The sequence below is a fragment of the Leuciscus leuciscus genome, assembly GCF_965113295.1.
Source record: "Leuciscus leuciscus genome assembly, chromosome: 2".
NCBI classification, from domain to species: domain Eukaryota; kingdom Metazoa; phylum Chordata; class Actinopteri; order Cypriniformes; family Leuciscidae; genus Leuciscus; species Leuciscus leuciscus.
The window spans coordinates 51,230,917-51,254,760 of NC_138726.1; the positions used below are offsets into that span (position 1 = coordinate 51,230,917).

General features: G+C 37.0%; 2 protein-coding genes across 2 annotated transcripts in view; one reads left to right on the forward strand and one right to left on the reverse strand.

The window, feature by feature from the left end:
* The window catches only part of mllt3 (MLLT3 super elongation complex subunit), a 45,762-nt gene extending 44,581 nt beyond the window's left edge, over positions 1–1,181 (reverse strand). The window contains exon 1 of the mRNA XM_082155809.1: positions 1–1,181. This exon is cut by the window's left edge and continues 36 nt beyond it. The gene's annotated coding sequence lies outside the window, so the exon portion shown is untranslated.
* The window catches only part of focad (focadhesin), a 66,150-nt gene that overhangs the window by 1,209 nt on the left and 41,097 nt on the right, over positions 1–23,844 (forward strand). Inside the window, exons 2-9 of the mRNA XM_082155534.1 lie at positions 3,879–3,963; positions 4,185–4,259; positions 6,950–7,104; positions 17,056–17,154; positions 20,114–20,215; positions 20,979–21,204; positions 22,847–23,053; positions 23,422–23,509. Coding sequence (XP_082011660.1) covers positions 3,907–3,963; positions 4,185–4,259; positions 6,950–7,104; positions 17,056–17,154; positions 20,114–20,215; positions 20,979–21,204; positions 22,847–23,053; positions 23,422–23,509 — 1,009 coding nt within the window. The 5' untranslated portion in view covers positions 3,879–3,906. The remainder of the gene's footprint in view (positions 1–3,878; positions 3,964–4,184; positions 4,260–6,949; positions 7,105–17,055; positions 17,155–20,113; positions 20,216–20,978; positions 21,205–22,846; positions 23,054–23,421; positions 23,510–23,844) is intronic.

The window sequence follows — 23,844 nt, forward strand, 5'->3', positions numbered from 1 at the left end:
CTTCTGTACTGTCACTCTTTATGGAAACGCAGCAGGTATTTCATCACGCACACGCAGTGCTTGTCAGATAACAGTCCCACGAGGGGAGGGGCAGTATATTAGGGCTTGCATTGTCTCTTTCTCCCATGTGCTGTGGCATAAACCTGAATCTCCAGTGGCCATCAGCCAGTGTCAGTCAAATGAACGGCTGGTAATCCCATTACCCTACGCCGAGAGTCCATATGAGACAACATATGAGACGCCAAAGTCGGCGGTCCGCAACTGGACGGACATTGAAGCTTTGGCAGAAGTCACTTGTGAATAATGCATCCCATTGATGTGGTTGCCAGTGCCATCTGTCAGATGGTTGTATCTTCTGAGTTTAGATGCAGGCAGACTATATGTCTCGGGCCTTTATTTAATTTCACCTTAGATTACGTTAGTTTGAAGTGGTGTTGGGTTATTCTAATTTCAGTCTAATAGTATTGCCCTGAAGGCGGGTTTTTTCCCGTTGCACCTGTTTGCCGTGTTTGATCCTTTGACACCTGTGATCTGAGTGAGGATGAAGACACACAGCTGTGTTGTTTTTTAACAGATGATGTCAGTTTGCATGTCAGTTTCTTCATTTCAGGAAATGAGGGTTGATTCTGAATATCCCCTGACTTCATTTCTCATGACTTGATTTGCAGTTGCATACCACACGTTTAAGAAATTCTGTTCCTTCCCAGTTTAACTCTTAAAGGGATAGTTCTCCCAAAAATGAAAATTAGCCCATGATTTACTCACCCTCAAGTCATCCTAGGTGTATATGACATTCTTCTTTCAGACGAATACAATTGGAGTTATGTTTAAAAATGTTCTGGCTCTTCCAAGCTTTATAATGGCAGTGAATGGCCGTTTCTGTCTTGAAGTCCATAAAAGTGCCTCTATCCATCATTAAAGTGCCTCTATCCATCATTAAAGTGCCTCTATCCATCATTAAAGTGCCTCTATCCATCATTAAAGTGCCTCTATCCATCATTAAAGTGCCTCTATCCATCATTAAAGTGCCTCTATCCATCATAAAAGTACTTCTATCCATCATAAAAATGCATCTATCCATCATAAAAGTGCCTCTATCCATCATAAAAGTGCCTCTATCATCATAAAAATGCATCTATCCATCATAAAAGTGCATCTATCCATCATAAAAGTGCCTCTATCCATCATTAAAGTGCCTCTATCCATCATTAAAGTGCCTCTATCCATCATTAAAGTGCCTCTATCATCATTAAAGTGCCTCTATCATCATTAAAGTGCCTCTATCCATCATTAAAGTGCCTCTATCCATCATTAAAGTGCCTCTATCCATCATTAAAGTGCCTCTATCATCATTAAAGTGCATCTATCATCATAAAAGTGCCTCTATCATTAAAGTGCATCTATCCATCATAAAAGTGCCTCTATCCATCATTAAAGTGCCTCTATCCATCATAAAATTGCATCTATCCATCATTAAAGTGCCTCTATCATTAAAGTGCATCTATCCATCATAAAAGTGCATCTATCCTTGATAAAAGTGCCTCTATCCATCATAAAAGTGCATCTATCCATCATAAAAATGCATCAATCCATCATAAAAGTGCCTCTATCCATCATAAAAGTGCCTCTATCCATCATAAAAGTGCATCTATCCATCATAAAAGTGCCTCTATCCATCATAAAAGTGCCTCTATCCATCATAAAAGTGCATCTATCCATCATAAAAGTGCTCCACATGGCTCCGGGGGGTTAATAAAGGCCTTCTGAAGCGAAGCAATGCGTTTGTGTAAGAAAAATATCCATATTTAAAACTTTTTAAAGTAAAATAAATAACTTCCGGCCAAACAAACATACGGATTTGACTGAAGTCTAAAGCGCAAATTATGCGAGTAATGCGACGCACTGCTGATATTTACGCTTACGCTATGCCATGACACACTACGCTACTTCCGACGTCACAAGTTGCGTAAGTTGAGTTTTGGGCGCAAGTATGTTTGTTTGGCCGGAAGCTAGAATTTTACTTTTTAATGTGTTAAATATGAATATTTTTCTTACACAAACGCATCGCTTCGCTTCAGAAGGCCTTTATTAACCCCCCGGAGCTGTGCGGAGCACTTTTATGATGGATAGATGCACTTTTATGATGGATAGATGTACTTTTATGATGGATAGATGCACTTTTATGATGGATAAAGGCACTTTTATGATGGATAAAGGCACTTTTATGATGGATAGATGTACTTTTATGATGGATAGATGTACGATGGATAGATGTACTTTTATGATGATAGAGGCACTTTTATGATGGATAGATGTACTTTTATGATGGATAGATGTACGATGGATAGATGTACTTTTATGATGATAGAGGCACTTTTATGATGGATAGATGTACTTTTATGATGGATAGATGTACTTTTATGATGGATAGAGGCACTTTTATCATGGATAGATGCACTTTTATGATGGATAGATGCACTTTTATCAAGGACAGATGTACTTTTATGATGGATAGATGCACTTTTATGATGGATAGATGCACTTTTATGATGGATAAAGGCACTTTTATGATGGATAGATGTACTTTTATGATGGATAGATGTACGATGGATAGATGTACTTTTATGATGATAGAGGCACTTTTATGATGGATAGATGTACTTTTATGATGGATAGATGTACGATGGATAGATGTACTTTTATGATGATAGAGGCACTTTTATGATGGATAGATGTACTTTTATGATGGATAGATGTACTTTTATGATGGATAGAGGCACTTTTATCATGGATAGATGCACTTTTATGATGGATAGATGCACTTTTATCAAGGACAGATGTACTTTTATGATGGATAGATGCACTTTTATGATGGATAGATGCACTTTTATGATGGATAGAGGCACTTTTATGATGGATAGATGCACTTTTATGATGGATAGATGTACTTTTATGATGGATAGATGCACTTTTATGATGGATAGATGCACTTTTATGGACTTCAAAACAGAAATGGGCATTCACTGCCATTATAAAGCTTGGAAGAGCCAGGACATTTTTTTTATTTAACTCTGATTGTATTCGTCTGAAAGAAGAATGTCATATACACCTAGGATGACTTGAGGGTGAGTAAATCATGGACTAATTTTCATTTTTGGGTGAACTCTCCCTTAAATTCAATAAAAAGTCAAAAGTTTGTTTTACTTTACACTACTATTCAAAAGTTTGGGGGCATTAAGATTATTTTTATTTTGAAAGGCTTTAATATTATTATTCAGAAAGAATACATTAATTTGGTCAAAAGTCACAGTACAACATTTCACATCAAATCAGCATATTAGAGTGATTCCTGAAGAATCATGTGACACTGAAGACTGGAGTAATGATGCTGAAAATTCAGCATTGCATCACAAGAATAAATTACTTTATTCAAATACAAAAAAAATCCTTTCAATTGTAATAATATTTCGCAATATTACTGTTTTTTTCTTCACAAAAACACAAAGTCTTACCAACCCCAAACTTTTGTGTAGTGTAGCATAATGTACATACCTGAACTTGTACAGCATTCATCTGATATTGAGAAGAAATGTTTGGCTTCCTAATGTATTATTAATGTGGTAATTTGTTTTCTTTAATACAACTAATGTCATCGGTCCCTTTTACTCTTTCAACACCTCCTCTCCATCCAGCTGCCATCTAGAGACAATTGCTCCACTCTCCAATCAAATCCCATTAGATGAAATAAAGTGCTAAAAAATGTTTTGGTCATTGAATGTCCTGTTTCACTCCAAAATATGTACATTTTGCAAGTATAATTGGCAGTGAATGCCTTCATGGTGACTAAATTACATTTTCCATATGATGTTTGCTTTTAGTATGGGGCATCATTCATGATTTCTGGAGATGACTGAAACTTTGAAGACAAGGTTTGAGTTCCCCAGCTCCCTCATTCAAGCTCAGGTAAAGCACTCAGAAATGATGATTTAAACAGATAATTTAAGGAATTAGAGGTAAAACAAGGTTCACGTTGCACAGTAATTTCATTGAAATGCTAATCTGTCCCGCCAAACGTGTCTGGCTTGTAGAAATCCATTTCTGTGAATGTTTAATTTAGATGAAATCTAGTTTGCTGAAGGCATGTGAAGAACCAGATTTGTTGCCTTTTAACTTTTTAATTCTAGGCTGTGAGGACGCTGGTCACTGCAGTGTTGAAAGAGAAAGGCCAAAATGAAAGGATTTGTCAGACTACCACCAAAGTAAGTCGTCACAATCATTCTTGCATAGCGGTCATATCACATCACGCTTAGGACACATTGTTCAAATTTAACAGCCTGTTTTTTCCTTTAAGACTTCTATGTCAATGCCCTCTTTACATGTACAATGTGTAAGTGTGCTTTGCCCAGTCACTCAATAAAAGGCTGTTGTTTGTGTATGTAGGTGCTTCTTAAAGGGATAGTTCACCCAAAAAAATGTTTCTTTGTTATGCTGAACACAAAAGATGATATTTTAAAGAATGTTGGTAACCAAACAGTTGAAGGTAGCCATTGATTTCCATATTTTATTTTTTCCTACTATGGAAGTCAATGGGGTCCATCAACTGTTTGATTGCTAACATTCTTTAAAATATCTTCTTTTGTGTTCAGCAGAACAAAGATACATGAGGGTGAGTAAATGAACTATCCCTTTAAGCTTTCAGACTGGCTGCCAAAGAGCAATGACATCATGTCCAATGATCTAAACCATATCATCACATTCATTTAATAATCAACAGTCAAATAAATACTGCGCTGCATATGCATTTAAATTGCACATAAGGCAGTTTTATATCATCTTTTTCTAAAAACATTTAAACAGTGGCTGTAATAACTTATTTTCGTGGCAGTTTTATTCAAACATACATAAAATAATGAAGACAATAGGTAAGGTAAAATTCTAATGAATATGTAATATAGTGCATATACTTAGCAAAATGCTCCTCCAGTTATTGTTTTCTAGCGAACTAACGAGCTGTATGGACATTGAATGTCTTTCCTGAGGTAAATATAACATTACGTGACATTGTTTACACGCTGTTTTATTGACATCTTTCCCGGGTTAAAACTTTTTTCTTTTCTTTTTTCAAATTTACATGAGGCATGATACATTTCAGTTTCTTTAAACATACCTTCTGAATCATTGATTTTTAGCTTGTGCTATAGTTGTAAAGAGAAAGAGAGGATGGTTTCATGCAGAGGCCGCGACAGCGATCTGACATTTATTGTTTGAATTTCATTATAAAATTGACAAAATGTCGGTGCATCACTAATTTATTCATGACATTGAAGCCCAGAAGCTGAATGCTAAATAGCTGTGGTTGACATGTAAAGGTGGGCTGTGATGCGTTGGATCTTGGATATCTGAAATACAAGGACTTTTCTGTTGTTGTTGTTTTTTTTACAGATTTATTCAAATAAAAAAAATCTTATGGAGTACAGAAAAAGTTTTGAGTTTGGAAAATTATAGTATGTTTACACAGATATCGGTCAATAATCGGTATCGGCCGATTAAAAAGTAATTACAGCTGATGATCAGGGCTGATTATATCCTTCCTGTCAATCAAAAGTGGGTGAAAAAAACATGTCAAACTGTGTGTGAAGAAAATGTCTCTTGTTGTGAATTTAGGGCTATTCATGTTAACAAAACAATAAAACTAGGGCTGTGAAAAGATTAATCGCGATTAATCGCATCCAAAATAAAAGTTTGTGTTTACATAATATATGTGTGTGTACTGTGTATAATTATTTTGTAAATTTGTATGTATAAATACACACACTTGCATGTATATATTTAAGAAAAATTTGTTATTTATATATAAAATATTTATATTTATATATTATAGAAATATATACAGTATATACATGCAAATATTTCTTAAATAAATACATGCATGTGTGTGGATTTATATATACAAAATAATAACATATATTATGTAAACACAAACTTTTATTTTTGATGCGATTAATCTTTTCACAGCCCTAAATAAAACCGTTAAAAAAAAACAGTGATGTTAAAGTTACAATTATTTGTAGCGCGCCGCCCATCCAGTAATCACAAAAAGCTATGTTACTTCTGATAAGAAACAACGTCTCGGCTTTCAAATGCAGTCTATTTTATCACAAAATGTTGACACTTTTAAATGTGACGTGACGGATCGCTGTAGAACCTTACTTTAAGTCTTTTCTTCCACTTTAATATAAGTTATAGCATGAAAAAACATGCATGAACATCAGAAGGTATGTGGAAAGATACAGAACAACTTACCAAAATAATGTCTCATGTAATCACTCAATCAGTGTTTCAACCGCAGAAAGACGTCAATAAAACAGCTTGTGCACAATATGTCAACTTAACAATACATTTACATTTGGAAAGTTATCCAATGTTCACAGTTCATTAGTTAGCTATAAAACACTAGAGAGGAGATTATTTACAATTAATTATACATGTATGTTTGAATAAATGTATCATGAAGATAATAACTACCTTGTGTTACAACTGAGTTGTATACAAACAATTTCAGTTTTTGTTTGAGTGTAATTAATATATCAGAAAATAAATAGCATTTGAATAAAATAGTTTGGGCTCTGTTGTTAATTTTAATCTCTAATATTATAGTTATGTACCAAATGAGAGGGTTCCCTGTAGCATTATTTGGGAGAGATTTTTGTTTCATTAAGAAAATCAAACAATCGGTAACGGCAGAGATCGTTCTTAATAATCGTTAACGGCGGGGAAATTTAGTTTTAGTGCATCTCTATTACATAGGAAATTTGTCCCTATTTAAAGGAAATATGTGCCTTCTAGTTTTTCCGGACAGTTATGATACACAACATCCCTTACATTGCCTCTTATATTTTGTGCTGGTGTGTAATGGTTTGCATGTTGAGCTTGTGTTGTGCATCACCAGGGGCCAGCGCTGGAGTCTCTGTGGGAGCAGTGCAGCAGTGATAGTACTGTCGTCCGCTCGGCCTGCTGTGACGCTCTGGTGCTTCTCGTGGAACAGGGACTTGCAGATCTGCCGTATGTGCTCAACACCACCCTTAACCTCCTGCCATCGGCACGGTATGCTTCTGTTCACTGCTGTGACACGTGCATATGGCTCTCACCAGCTAATTCAGATTATCATCCCATTTCATCCACAATTTAAAAAAGCTCTGACTCGATGCAGTTTCTTCGGCCCTATTTTCTGGTATTAAGAAGAGTTTTCGTCAATCTGATCACAAGTGGACGACGCTAAATACAGGTGTAAACAGTGTCTAAGACGTTTTGAGCTCGTTCACTTTCAACCACTTCCAGAGGTAGTCGAAAACGCATTTGCTTTCATAGTGTAAACGCTCATGTGGTCGAATGTGTTCAAACAACCACAAAAGACTGTCTACTCTCGGCCTACTGATCTAATGCGTGAACATTATGGGAAGAGCTCTAGCCAGGCGGGATGTGAAGTGGTTGAAAGTGGACAGAATAGACGGATTAAAACACCAGGTGTAAACGGGAATGTGTCTCCCTCGTCCACTTGTGATCCGATCGACCAAAACGCATCTTAATACCAGGTGTAAACAGGGCCAAATGACACATTTTTAAGCCCATATTATAGAGTCAAAGGTGGCTCCAGATGCATTTTTAAATGATACACCCTTCCCACCCTGTCAAGCCCTGAGGGCATCTTATCAGACTCCTCAGGCACTGGCCTCGCCCTTCTCTCAACTCTAGGAATTAGTCTTTGAAGAGTTTTTTCAATGTTAAAATACACCCTCTTCTCCCAGTTCAGTAAGCAAAGACAGCTATATGTTGTATTATGCATTTATATTTCCCAGAAGAGTTTTGACTTTGTTGCTTTGTACACTTGAACAGTACATTTATTGGTTAGGGAACTGTATTTAAAGCTATCATTTGTGTAAAACAAACTAGCAAATGCGGAAACGGCAGTCTTTTATTAATTTAACAAGAAGAGCAGAGGCATAAAAATAATAGTTATCATGCTGGGAAGTTGGCATATTTTTGCCAGTTTTACTGTTTTAAAGTGTTTATGCATTCAAGCTCTTGAAAATTCTCTAATTTGGCTATCATTAACACAGTGTTTCCAACATCACACTGACAGCTATGTAGCCTACTTAAAGTCCTAAAATTGCTTAATAGTAGGAGTTTATTGTGTTGATCACATATTAGGAGGTTGGCTAACTGTTGACTCTATTGGTTTTGTAGATGATGCAAATTACCACAGAAGAGGATTTAAAAAAAATATACACTACTGCTCAGAAGTTTGGGGGCGGTATGATTTTTTTAATGTTTTTGGAAGAAGTTTTTTATACTCACCAAGGCTGCATTTATTTGATCAAAAACACAGTAAACAGTAATATGTGACACTGAACCGCAAAACCAGTCACATGGGTTCTTTTTTTAAAATGAGATTAATACATCATCTGAAAGCTGGATAAATAAACTTTCCATTGATGTATGGTTTGTTAGGATAGGACAATATTTGGCTGAGATACAACTATTTGAAAATCTGGAATCTGAGGGTGCAAAAAAAATTGAAACATTGAGATCCATTTATGTTCGCGATTGTGCTGCATTCACTCACAAAAATAAATATTTCATATATTTACGGTAGGAAATTTACAAAATGTCTTCATGGAACATGATTTTTACTTAATATCCTAATGATTTTTGGCATAAAAGAAAAATCGATAATTTTGACCCTTAATATGTATTGTTGGTTATTGCCACAAATATACCCGTGCGACTTGTGGCTGGTTTTGTGATCCAGAGTCACATATTATGAAATATTATGTCAATTTCTATTTGAATATATATTAATGTAATTATTTTAAATATTAGTAATTTATTTACCCTCATGCCATCCAAGATGTAGGTGACTTTTTTTCCCCCCAGGAGAACAGTAAAGAAGATTTTTAGCTGAAACCGTGGTCCTCAGTGATTGATATAGTAGATGTCAATGGCTACCGTCACATGAAAAACATATGCAGACAAAACAAAATGAATACCTGTGGCTCCTGACGATACATTGAGGTCCTAAGAAGCCAAATGATTTGTCTGTGCAAGAAACTGAACATTATTTACAACATTTTTACCTCTAATCCACAACCTTGGCAAACGGTCCTGAGCTCGTTCTGCATGGGTCTAAAGCTGTTTAAAACTACCAGTCATCACAATTGCTGGTGATTTCAATGAAACATGAAACAACGTTTCGCTTCCAGTTTATATATGTGGCAAGCTAAAGTCTACGTGCTAAAATCTGAGGCTCAGCAGTGAAGAAAAGCTGGGATCTTCAGTCAGGCAGGGCTGTACTGGGCCACTTTCGGCAGCTGCCTCATCGATTTCTTCGAGTTGTGGAATTGCAATGTTTCTTTCGTGACAACAGAGGCTCTCTACTTCTGTTGTCATCTCATGACACAAGAACACCACTGCAATTTCTGTCTACCTAAGGCTTGATGAAATGCCGCTGCTTCCTCAATCTCTCTCAGTTCTTAGTAGTTCTCTTAATAGTTCTCAGTATTCTGGTTCAAACAAGTATGGCTGTGCATATGACCGCCCGTGCCTATTGATTCCCGACCCGCAAATGACAATCTAAATATTAATCCTCCCGTTATATCAAATATTAGCGTATGGAAGTAGAATAATGTCAAATGTTTTTGAAATAAAAAGCCTGTTGAATTGCACTACTTGAAAAAAAATAGGCATTGCATTAACCATGCTTGCATTTTAATGCATTGTATTTTTAGTGCTTACATTTTTATGGGCTGAAATTCAACATGGTTGAATATTTAAGCTGTGAATATTTCAATTAAAAACATTTCAAACACCTTTTCATTATTAAAAATTCAATAATCCATATTCACCTTTCATATTTCACTTCCAAAATATCCAAACTGTTTAAAAATACAACCAATAATATTCAACAGGCAATTTTCGGTCCATTTTATTTCGCTTAGCAAATTCGCTTCCACAAATTCAGTGGTTCAAACTCGACAGTAAATTCAACATTGACGTCCATGAACTGCAGGAAAAGCAGTAGATTGCCGAGCATACTCTCCATCTGCTGTTAGTCGACCTCACCAGCAGATGGTGCAAAAGCGCGTGTTGAAGACCAGCAACAGTTAGAACAAGTCATTCATTCATAAAACTCATTTACAGCAATGTAAGTGTATTTGTGATTATTATGACGCCTGTTTTATGTTAAATTCAGTGTCTTCACGGTTACTTTTCCTGTGTAGCCTACATGCATCTTTCTCTACCGTGAACGAGATTATAATGTTATTCCCCGATGCGGATATACAGATCCAATGTTAAATTTTTGAGGTTGACATATATTTCTCTTGGTTGTTTAGTTGCCTTAACTTTATATTGTGGCGATGTGCTGCATGCAGGCTATTAGGGTTTCCCTCAATACTTAAGGATTCCCCTGCTGGACATATACAACGCTTAACGTAGCTTGTTACACCTCGGGTGTGCATTATTTTTCTAATAATTCAACGGCCTGAAGTCAATTATTCCGCTTATACTACAGTTACCACACCTCTAAACATTGTTCAGATTATGTATTTCAAGACGTTTGTAAAGTTTTTGTCATTAAAATGCTCTTGTATGAAGGACTAATTTCTTACGCATCTAATCCCATGCCTCCGTTGCTAATTCCAAAACGTCATTTTCAGTAACGGAAGTTTGAGCCGCTGATAGCAGACTAATGCTGGGACACACGACTAGCTGACACATTCTCTGACTGTTTTCATCGACTGCAGCAGATTTTAAACACCGACTTTGAACACAGACTGAACGCGCTGAACACGCGTTTGGACATGATCAGTCATAAGTATCAAGTTACATTCATTATGCAGTTATTAATGCAGTTATTAGAGAGAGATGTTGCAATAATGAGACAGAAAAGCATGTGCGTCAATATTATTATTTATTTATTAATTCAATTCGTTTCAATTAATTCGTTCATTTTTTTTCCATTATTGACAGATGACAGTAGACTATAAATGAAAAACACAAAGCCCTTTTAACAAGTAGGCCTATCAATAATTATTTATTTGTTATATTATCTGCAATAAAAATCCGTGCTGCAGGACTATCCATTTATTTAGCCTATATATTCAGTTTAATTTTCTATTGATTATAGATAGGACTATATACTTTATTTATTAAAATTAAACTGCATGTTTCTATTGATTGTAAAGCTAGACATTGAAAATTGCAGATCAAGCGCACGGGGCGAAATGCTTTTTCTTGTTATGAATTGTATCCTACTTTCCGTTATTACAGTTGACTACGCGAAGTGATATGGAACTGTAATGCGGTCAAGACCTGCCTGGAACTACTTTAGCCGTGCGTTTCCCTGAAAATAATGCACACCTTAGAACGTTCGTCAACCAATCAGATTCAAGCATTCAACGGCCCTGTAGTATAAGTAAGGAATAATTGACGACAGGCCGTTGAATTATTAGAAAAATAATGCACACCCGAGGTGGTAATGCGGTCACGACGCGAAGCGGAGTGGCCGTTACACCTCGGGTGTGCATTATTTTTCTAATAATTCAACGGCCTGAAGTCAATTATTCCGCTTATACTACAGTTACCACACCTCGAAACATTGTTCAGATTATGTATTTCAAGACGTTTGTAAAGTTTTTGTCATTAAAACGCTCTTGTATGTAGGACTAATTTCTTACGCATCTAATCCCATGCCTCCGTTGCTAATTCCAAAACGTCATTTCAGAGTTAGTAACGGAGGTTTGAGCCGCTGATAGCAGACTAATGCTGGGGACACACGACTAGCTGACACATTCTCTGACTGTTTCATCGACTGCAGCAGATTTTAAACACCGACTTTGAACAGACTGAACGCGCTGAACACGCGTTTGGGCATGATCAGTCATAAGTATCAAATTACATTCATAACCGGCCTTAAAGTGTGTTCCCGGCTTTATGCAGTTATTAATGCAGTTATTAGAGAGAGATGTTGCAATAATGAGACAGAAAAGCATGTGCGTCAATATTATTATTTATTAATTAATTCAATTCGTTTTAATGAATTCGTTAATTCTTTTTTTCTTTCTATTATTGACAGATGACAGTAGACTAGCCAAATAAATGAAACCCAAAGCCCTTTTAACAAGTAGGCCTATCAATAATTATTTATTTGTTAAATTATCTGCAATAAAAATCCGTGCTGCAGGACTATCCATTTATTTAGCCTATATTCAGTTTAATTTTCTATTGATTATAGATAGGACTTTATAGTTTATTTATTCAAATTAAACTGCATGTTTCTATTGATTGTGAAGCTAGACATTGAAAATTGCAGATCAAGCGCATGGGGCGAAATGCTTTTTCTTGTTATGATTTGTATCCGATTTTCCGTTATTACAGTTGACTACGCGAAGTGATATGGAGCTGTAATGCGGTCGAGACCTGCCTGGAACTACTTTAGCCGTGCGTTTCCCTGAAAATAATGCACACCTTAGAACGTTCGTCAACCAATCAGATTCAAGCATTCAACGGCCCTGTAGTATAAATATATTTATACTACAGGGCCGTTGAATGCTTGAATCTGATTGGTTGACGAACGTTCTAAGGTGTGCATTATTTTCAGGGAAACGCACGGCTAAAGTAGTTCCAGGCAGGTCTCGACCGCATTACAGCTCCATATCACTTCGCGTAGTCAACTGTAATAACGGAAAATCGGATACAAATCATAACAAGAAAAAGCATTTCGCCCCATGCGCTTGATCTGCAATTTTCAATGTCTAGCTTCACAATCAATAGAAACATGCAGTTTAATTTGAATAAATAAACTATAAAGTCCTATCTATAATCAATAGAAAATTAAACTGAATATAGGCTAAATAAATGGATAGTCCTGCAGCACGGATTTTTATTGCAGATAATTTAACAAATAAATAATTATTGATAGGCCTACTTGTTAAAAGGGCTTTGGGTTTCATTTATTTGGCTAGTCTACTGTCATCTGTCAATAATAGAAAGAAAAAAAGAATTAACGAATTCATTAAAACGAATTGAATTAATTAATAAATAATAATATTGACGCACATGCTTTTCTGTCTCATTATTGCAACATCTCTCTCTAATAACTGCATTAATAACTGCATAAAGCCGGGAACACACTTTAAGGCCGGTTATGAATGTAATTTGATACTTATGACTGATCATGCCCAAACGCGTGTTCAGCGCGTTCAGTCTGTTCAAAGTCGGTGTTTAAAATCTGCTGCAGTCGATGAAACAGTCAGAGAATGTGTCAGCTAGTCGTGTGTCCCCAGCATTAGTCTGCTATCAGCGGCTCAAACCTCCGTTACTAACTCTGAAATGACGTTTTGGAATTAGCAACGGAGGCATGGGATTAGATGCGTAAGAAATTAGTCCTACATACAAGAGCGTTTTAATGACAAAAACTTTACAAACGTCTTGAAATACATAATCTGAACAATGTTTCGAGGTGTGGTAACTGTAGTATAAGCGGAATAATTGACTTCAGGCCGTTGAATTATTAGAAAAATAATGCACACCCGAGGTGTAACGGCCACTCCTCTTCGCGTCGTGACCGCATTACCACCTCGGGTGTGCATTATTTTTCTAATAATTCAACGGCCTGTCGTCAATTATTCCTTACATATGTGTTGATTTTATGCCAGTATATCACGAAACGCTCAGCATGAAACTTTGCGCGTTAAGTTCATATTCTGAGTCCATCTTCTTGCCTGTAGCCTATATAATAGCCTACAGCCTACTTCCCTAATAAGGTGCAAGATTGGTCTTTCATATCACTATCAACGGAAGGGAAATCCTTGAGTATGAGGTATTGAGGGAAACCGATTATAATCCTGTTCATGGTAGAGAAAGCTGATGACATGTAGAATACACAGGGAAAGTAACAATGAAGTTATTGAATGAAACATAAACACAGCTTTTGTGTGTTTATCATCTTTTCCGCATATACTGACACAGATAATCATTTTCATTTTATGAATGAATGTCTTCGTCAGCAACAAGCGCTTTTGCACCATCTGCTGGTGAGGTCGACTAACAGCAGATGGAGAGTATGCTCGGCAATCTACTGCTTTTCCTGCAGTTCATGGACGTCAATGTTGAATTTACTGTCGAATTTGAACCACTGAATTTGTGGAAGCGAATTTGCAAAGCGAAATAAAATGGACCGAAAATTGCCTGTTGAATATTATTGGTTGTATTTTTAAACAGTTTGAATATTTTGGAAGTGAAATATGAAAGGTGAATATGGATTATTGAATTTTTAATAATGAAAAGGTGTTTGAAATGTTTTTAATTGAAATATTCACAGCTTAAATATTCAACCATGTTGAATTTTAGCCCATAAAAATGTAAGCACTAAAAATACAATGCATTAAAATGCAAGCATGGTTAATGCAATGCCTATTTTTTTTCAAGTAGTGCAATTCAACAGGCTTTTTATTTCAAAAACATTTGACATTATTCTACTTCCATATTAGCGGTTCACCCGTCGAGATATGCAATGTTGAGAAAACACTTCTTAAAAGTGAAATGATTTCTGTAAATCCAGTAATCAAATGTTGTATTTCATATTTGCTACCTGCAAGTCTGTTTCAGGTAGTATTTATAATTTAGGACGAGGTTATATTCTCTGCAGAGTTTAAACGCTTAAATCTAAGTTAAATCGAACTTTTTGGAGTGCATTAGCGCATAAATGGCCACAAAACTCCAAAATGGTTTTATTTGATCACCTCTGTTTGTTATAAGCTATGTGCCATTCACCATGTAGAAAATAGTAAATGTGTGAACGAGTGACCGATTTCAGCCACAGCATCTATTTATACTGTAGGGGGCGGGGCACTTGCGGAGTGATGTCATCAAAATCATTGATTCATATTGGCGGATGTGAGAAACTGAGTTTTGAAAGCTTAAATCTTCAAAGTGCGAATATTGTAATTGTTTTGTAGCACACTAGCTTACAGATAACAGTAAGTCTAACATATTCATACTAAAAGCCAAAAAACTTCACTTTTGATTTCATGGGCACTTTAAATCATGCTAAAATCAACTCTAAGCCTGAAGCACAAACAAACAAATGCTTTTATTGCTGCTATGATGTGGTTAGTGTATTGCGTTTTTAGAGGATTACCTCAATTATCTGCCCACATGTTTCCTTTTCCCTTTGAGTTGGACTCTTGGATGAAGATCAGCAGCAGACTGAGGAATATACATCTGCATATTCAGAAAAACATGCAGCCTGCTCCATCAGTCAGCTCATGTGTCTCCAACACACACACACACACACACGGCTGCTGCTGTCATCACCATCGCATGGAGCAGCTACCCACACAATGTACCCTTTCATCATACAGCCCTGAATTTTAAAGGAATAGTTCCCCCAAAAATAAACATTCTGTCATTATTTTCCCACCCCCCTGTCATTCCAGACCTGTATGCTGGGGTTTTTTCAGTAGAACACAGATATTTTTGATAAATCGCTATGCCTTACTACCAGAGACTGTCAAGCTCCAGAAAGGACAAAAACACCATAAAGCAGCGTAAAAATAGTCAATATGACTACACTATGATTCCAAGTCTTCTGAAGCCACGTCTGTATGTCTTATGGACTACTTTTGTGCTGCTTTTTGAAGTTTGCCAGCCATTAATCACTATGAACTGCTGCTGTTGTGTAAAGATTAAAATATCTACTTTTGTGTTCCACGGAAAAATAATAATAACATGAAGGTGAGTAAATAATGACAGAATTTTTATTTTTGGGTAACTTTTTCTTTAAAGTTAAGCACATGAAAATTCGAGAATATTTAGTTATTTAGGTTTTATTTACTTTTATTTATTTACTTATGTACTTTATATCTTATACTATTGATGCTATATTTACTTGTTGAGTGAATATTAATTTATTTAGGTATGGAAACATTCTTTGTGCTGTTAAAGCCATGTTTACGGTGTATGAAATCGGGTATCAATACAACAAAAGGGACGAATTAAGGGCTTCTTGTGTCAATAACCTCAGCATTTTTCTGAATAATTTTTTATTAATTTAGGAGAGTATACAAAAGACATGAAATATTCACAAAATGTTGTGAGTTTGACTCAAACCTTGCCTGTGTGAGTACTGGCAGCTTTGACGACAACATTTTGTAGACTTTGTTTGGAGCTTATGAAGCACTTTTGTAGTAAGTAGCATATTTATTTCCAGCAAGATCTCAGCTTGCATGCACATTGTCCCATAAAATCCAGCAATAAGCAGATATTTGGTACATATGCTGCTGAAAACTGGAGCATGTTACGGCTTTGCTATGCGCAGTGCGTACCAGGCTCACGAAAGAGCCTAGATGAAAGCCAGTAAGATGAATTTCCTTTCACTGTGGAGTTATGTTTTCCCCTTCTGGTAAAATATACAGTAATCAAACCCATAGGAACTGAGAAACGTACAGTCAGACTTGAGAGAGTCGAGAAGGAGGGATGAAAGGAAACACGGCACATGTTGTCACGCAGAGGTGATTTATAATGTATGAGAAACACTCCCCCTGTATTCTCGTTAAGGAATGGGAGCTTTGTATCTTGCATCCCAATATGTCATTGGCTACATTCGGAATAGCATCCTACCATAGTATGTATACTGTGCAAAGTATGAATTAAAGACCCAAATGACCTCTTACATTGGTTAAAACGTGCAACATACAACCAGAACACATTGTATGCCACAAAGTAATGCTCTTGACTTGACCTGCTGTTTCCAGTCTGATAAGAAAACTGGAAGTAGTATCAAAAAGTATTTGATTTTTGTTATTTGTTCAGATTGCCAGGATCTAAGATTTTTTTGCAATATAGGGAATTGCCCTCAAGCTAAAACAATGTTGCATACTACTGTTTGGATCATATAATGTCAAATGATATGTGCTTCACTGATGGATTATGGGTCCATGGTTTTTCTTGGATAGTATCTGCTGATGCTAACTGTTTTGTTTCTTGCCTGGGCAGGAATGTTCAAGGGCTGATCAAAGTGGTCGGGAGGCTGCTGCAGATCCAGGCAAGTCAGCGGGATAGCGGAGCAAGCTTCACCTGTCCATATTCAATTAGGTGAGTGCCCTTTCCAAGAGCAACAGCTGCTGCCACTTGCTCTAAACACTCTTGTTTTTTTTAAACACTCTCTTGCCCAGAAGATTTTAAACATACAAAAGTATTTAATGAGAATGGGCAACAGAATTTAAAGGTGAGTAAGCAATTTCTGAGAAACACTGTTGATATTTGAAATCAGACCAAACAAACACACCCCTCCCTTAATTGCTCCGCCCCCAACACGCAATGCACGGGTAGATGTCTCTTTATTATCTAAAGCAAGGCAAAATAATGCTTCGTGAAAAAAAAGTGAAGATGATGAATGAACGACAAGGAAGAACAAAAAATTAACATACAGTACATAAGAGTAAATACAAGCAAGAGTTCGTTTTTAGTCGCAAGACAAACAATGACACTCAAACTGAACTGTTACTATAGCTAACATTACAACAACAGCATATCTTGATTCTGTGAAACAAAGTAAACGCAATGTTACTCATGTAGCCCTTCCTGCTCAGGTCTCTCCAGCGCTGGAAAGCTTTTCTAATATTAACGCAGGTCCTAAAGCTCTTGCCTGATCATAACCCTTCTTTTCCCAGTGATATTCCTCTGAGCTTTTCTCTTTTGTAATGTCTCTCAGCCATCTTTCTTTCTACAGTCTTTCTTCAAATCTCCCTCTTGCTCACTCTCTCTCTCTCTCCTCCCCCCTCATGAGTGGACACGCCCCCCTCATGAGTGGACACGCCCCCTACTGCTGATTGGCTCACTCTCTCTCCTCCCCCTTCATGAGTGGACACGCCCCCTACTGCTGATTGGCTACAAGTGTGTTGTGCTGCTCGGTCAGATCCACTTTCATCTGTGTTTCTCAGAAATCGCTCCCTGCACCTTTTATGTTACGCTACTTCTTTAAATAAATATGAAGACCTCTTGGGTTGATCTACCGTTCAAAATTTTGGGTAAGATCTTCAGTGTCACGTGTTCCTACCTAATGCTCTGGAGAGATGATGTAAAATTAAAACAGCCTTCTGTCTGTTTCGTCTTGACTTTTTTTTTCTCTCGATTTCATCACTTTCGCTTTTAATCTCATGCACGTACTCATTTGCTAAACTGAACAGCTTTCAGTCTCTCTCACCGATGCCCCGACACCGATTCAAAATGCTGAATCATGCTAAATTTTTGGTTTGTTTGGTTATTTAAGTGAATTAAGCCTGGACTTACATGACCCCTTATGATAAGTTACTTTATAATGAATCAAATGACTATGTAATTTCTCTCCTCCTCTGTCGAGTTCCTCCCTGGTGAGAAGATGAATGGGTCGATGGCTCTGTGCTGGCCTGGGATTGGTGCTTGGCCTTTAGCACGGGTTGGCACAGAGGGAGGGCTCGAGGATTAATGAAAGATGCCCACTGGTGCTCATTGTGTCCGTCTGCTCGATGGATCCTCTGCAATCTGCTCTGGGGTCACAAAGCCACTTACTGTAGATATCCAACAGAAGCAGACAGGGTTAGGGTGGGGTTGAGTTGGGATTATAGATGAAAAAATCAACTCTTTCCACAGAAAAAAAAAAAGACATAGATTAAAAAGTCAAACTCTATATCTTTTTAATTTGTCTGTGTTTCTGCATACTGAACAAAACTATGCTGTTTTGGAATATAAACTTCTCTTAGGCTCATTGAGGCTGTGTTTATTTGATCATAAGTAAAAAATAAATAAATAAATAAAATACATTTTTCATCATCATTACTCCAGTCTTCAGTGCCACATGATCCTTCAGAAATTATTATAATATGCTGATTTGCTGCACAATAAACATTTCAAAGTGTTATCAATGTTGAAAACAGTTGTGCTGAGTAACTGTTTTTTCAGGATTCTTTAAACTTTTGATTAATAAAAGCATTTATTTAAAATAGAAATATTTTGAAACATTATACATTTCTTTACTCTCACATTATTTATTATGAATTTATTGAAGTCTTGCCTTGCTGAATAAAAGTAGTCATTTCTTTTTTTTTACTAAAACCTAATGTAATCTGCTAATTCAGACTTAAAAATGACTTAAAAATAAAAGCCATTTGTTCTTAAATCAAAATATACTAACTGGTCAAATGTATGTTGTTTTATAAAATAAAATAAATAGCATAATAGGAAGATGTTATCTATTATTTTCTTTGTATTTTCTTTTTTTTTATCCAGCTCTTTCCATTCAGAGTGCAAATTACTACCCAAATAAAATAAAATGCATTTCATTCACTATGCGTGCTGTATATTCAGTCCAACTTCTGTAGGCTCAAACCTCTAAATTCTCCTGGTCTGCTAAAGTTTTAAAACGTCTCTTCTGGTTAAGAAGTCTCGCTCTATACTTTAATTTCAAATGAGTGCGATGGAGGTCAATGTGTCAGCCAGCCTTTGTCTGGCAGTTAATGTTGTGGCTGTTTGCTGAAAACCACCCCTGATGGATGAACCCTGATAATGTGATGGCCGCACCAGTTGGCCGGGGAACAACAAGAGATAGATGAGCAAATGTTTGAACTGTAGGCTGTCTGTGGAGGGAGTGGAGAGCTTTGGTGCAGCCCTAACATCTGTCTGGAGGTGACCCAGACCATTAATTCAAGTGCTGAGAGACTGTTTATTATGTGGAGGATCTTCAAGGTAACTTAATAAAATATGTTCCTGTCTGACCCAGTGCCAAAGGCACACACAAACAACATGATCAGGAAATTGGATGAGTTCATTAATCTTAGGATAAAAGAGCATGTGTGTTTGTTAATATAAGGGCCTTTATTTGTGTGTTAGCATTAAGGGACATTAATCACCAGGATGTTGGATGTTGCATAGACATCCAAGCAACTACTGCAAAAGGTGTCCGATGCGTTAAAGATAGAGGATGATTTGAAGATATTTTGTATGTAGTGCCTTATTAAAATACTGATGTTTAAATACTATATGCTAAATATATATTTAAATATGTGTTTGATCTTAGGAGCTTCCCTCATCCCTACATCACAGTGCTGGAAAACCGTCCCGACTGCTGGCCCGCTCTGCTCCAGGAAATTGATGACTTCCTTCAGCTGGCTACAGACAAGTATGAAATCCGTTAACAATGAGAGATCTGGGGGATTTGATAGAAATTTTTATAACATCTTAAAAAGGTCATGACAGGAGAAATAACATTTTAACATTTAGAGGTCTTTGTACCTTTTGCGGGGTCTGTGAAGTCACATGGGCAAATATATTTGCATATGACTGCCTCCTGAGCAAGACATCGATGAATAGTTATAAATCATTGCACCATAAGCCCCGCCCACTGGCTTTAAGTTGCTTAACGGTTGACCTTCACTGAACGTCGTATTCAAATCTGTTCAAGTCTTTTTCAACTCTGAGGTGTTTCATTACACTTTGAAAGCGGATCATTTCAGACAGAGGGTCAGAATGATATATTGTTGTGTTGTGTATATATTTTTGTCTTTTTTTATGCAAAAAACTTTAATAACATTATAAGTGAACCGTAAGGAGCACATTAAAATAATAATAAAAATCCATGTTGTGACCCCTTTTAAAGGGATAGTTCACCCAAAAATGAAAATCTGTCATTAATTACTCACCTTCATGTCGTTCCAAACCCGTACGTCTTTCGTTCGTCTTCGTAACACAAATGAAGATGTCTTTGATTAAATCTGAGAGCTTTCTGTCCCTCCATTGACAGCTACACAACTACCACTTTGACGCTTCAAAAAGTTCATAAAGAGATTGTAAAACCAATCCATATGAATTGAGTGGTTTAGTCCAGATTTTCTGAAGAGACTTGTTAACCCTTACAAGTGTACATATGGTGTGTTTTTCTTCAGAGATGAGCCAGTATATGTGGAAATGCTGGTACCTTTCCTTCGCTACCTGTACTGTGAGCCCCAGAGGTTGGCAGAAAACGCTCTGCTCAGACACAGCCTCCTCAGGGTCCTGCTCCAGCCACGAGGGGCTCCTGAGCCTGACAGCCTGCAGGAGAAGGGGGCGTCCGGCACTAGGGTGGTCCGTGAGCTGATTCGCAGCCTCTTTGACCTGCTTCCGTACATGCTGGTAAGCTGGAGGATGATTTCTGATGTGCTGAGCTGAAGTAGCTCCACGGCACTATGTGGCTTAGACCCATGAAATGTTTCGACAGAAGGTTTACATTACCCATCGTTGTGAATTTCACATGGTGCCTAGCTCTAATTTATGACTTAACAAAAAGCCTTAAAGATGTATTAAAGGGATGGTTCGGAGTAAAATCAACTTAGGGTCCTTTGCACCATGACCTCGAGCCAAACACCCCACCAGAAGCTTTTTTTCCCTTGGTCGAACATTATTAAAGTTAGAGCTTATTTAGAGATATCAGCCGAATGGCTTAGTGCAGGCGCTAATGGATCCTATGATGTATCTCGTAAATTACCCCACTAATAATGCCCAGAATGGTACCAAACTTCTACAGTAGTACAAATAGGTTCTGTACTCATAAAATGAGGCATTGGAAAGTTTGTAAGTGCATCAGGAGTTTATTTAAATAACACTTGCTTGATGGCTTATGCTACCGCTAACCCGGACGTCGAGGTCACTTCCGTGATTTGGGAAAAGCCGTAAAAGTCCTGGCAGAAAGTGATGCATAAGGATGTAGTGTACTGTAGCCAATCAGCAGTAGGGGGCGTGTCCACTCATGATGGGGGAGGAGAGAGAGTGAGCAAGAGGGAGATTTAAAGAAATACTGTAGAAAGAAAGATGGCTGAGAGACATTACAAAAGAGGAAAAGGTCAGATGGATATAATTGGAAGAAGAAGGGTTACGATCAGGCAAGAGCTTTAGGACATGAGCAAATATTAGAAAAGCTTTCCAGCGCTGGAGAGATGTTAGAGCGGCAAGGCCTGAAAACGAATGCATAGGTTGCGTTGTTTCTACTAATACACGAGTAACATTGTTTTTTTGCTGTTGTATACTTTTGTTGTTGTTGAATCACAGCTGATTCATCCATACTTGCACAAGCTGTCTGATGCGCCAGCTGTTTGTCGTTGCATAGCGTGTTCGTCATTTTGGGGGCGGAGCAATGTGTTTGTTTGGGTGTTGGTTGCAAAATTCAACAGTGTTTCTCAGAAATCACATACTGCACCTTTAAGGGTGCCTACTGTTCAAAACTTAAATTTTTTGGTTTTTGAGAGAAATGAATACTTTTATTCAGCAAGGATGCATTAAACGGATCAAAAGTGAGAGTAAAGACATTATATTGTTATAATGTTAAACTTTTTATTCATCAAAGAATCCTGAAAAAAAATCTCCACAAAAATATTAAGCATCATCTTCAGCTGTAATAATAATAATAATAATAATAATAAATAATATTATAATTATTTCTAAAGGATCATGTGACACTGAAGACTGGAATAATGGCTACCATCACAGGAATAAATGACATTTTAAATATATTGAAATAGAAAACATTTTTTAAAACTAATAATATTTCACAATATTAATGTTTTTACTATAATTTTGATTTAAAAATGCAGCCTTGGTGATAAAAAATCTCCAAACTTTTGAACAGTAGTGTACGTTGTATTGAACATTGGGTGAGTTCATATTATTTTAATACTTAATATAATTAATAATGGGTGAACTAGCCCTTTAAACATTTTCACACTTAGTTTACACATTATTCCCGACATGCAACCAGTGTCTTAATCCTGTGCCCCATCAGGTGGACAGTGTAACAGCAGTGGTGGAGTTCAGCTCGTTCGCTGAATCTCTGACGGCGGCTCTGCTCACTGATCCAGGCTTCTGGAGGAAGGAACTGACCCAGCTGGCTCTTCAGCTCCTGTGTGCCTGTCAGCTCAGTGTTCATCTGAGGGGAGAGCTGATGTCTCTCCTTCACACACTCCACCAGATAATACCTGCACATGCACTGGTGAATACACACATTATATTTTCGGACTTATTTTATATTGGTGGTGTAGTGTTGTACAAACTGGACTACTACTATGCAAGTATGAGAAACGATAATCTCTCTTAAAATCACTGCTGTCTAATTGCATTCATTTACAGATGCAGATTCAAAAATGCATTATTTTAAAAGAGAAAAAGGCAACTTATTATTATTTTTGTTGTTGCTACAGTTGCTCTCTCAGTATGATCTCAACAAATCTTCTCCTCTCATCTTTATAATGGTTTTGTTTGCACAGCGTTTTCTAGCTTGAAGCGATTTGCATTCAGCTTTCCCTCAGAGACTCCATCTGTGTCAAACCGTTTGTCTGATTGTGCCCTATCTAACTGTAGGAACTCCCGCCTGAGCAAGTGATCATGGGAATCTCCCTGCTACTGCTAAGCGCCTCCACCTCTCAGCAAACTGCCCTCCTAGAGCTCGGTAAAGACCTTCTCGATATCTGAACGCATCATATTGACATGGCTAGCTTCATTTACACAGAACATGCTAGTAACAGGCAGTTTTGCACAGATTGAAAGGGTTGTTTTGTTGCTTTGTCTTACTGAGTTGTCATGTTGATTCCACCATATACAAACAAACCAATAAGAAGCTTTAGGCTCACTAAAAAGCTTTTATTTTAGAATAAATTCCATCAAAAAGTGGGAGTGATTTATTAGTGGCGGTTTTTAAGGCTCATACTTGGGGTTAGGGATTTAAAATGCCCCTAATATGATATATTAAAGGTTCCTTTTTTTGGGATGTGTCCTACAATAGGT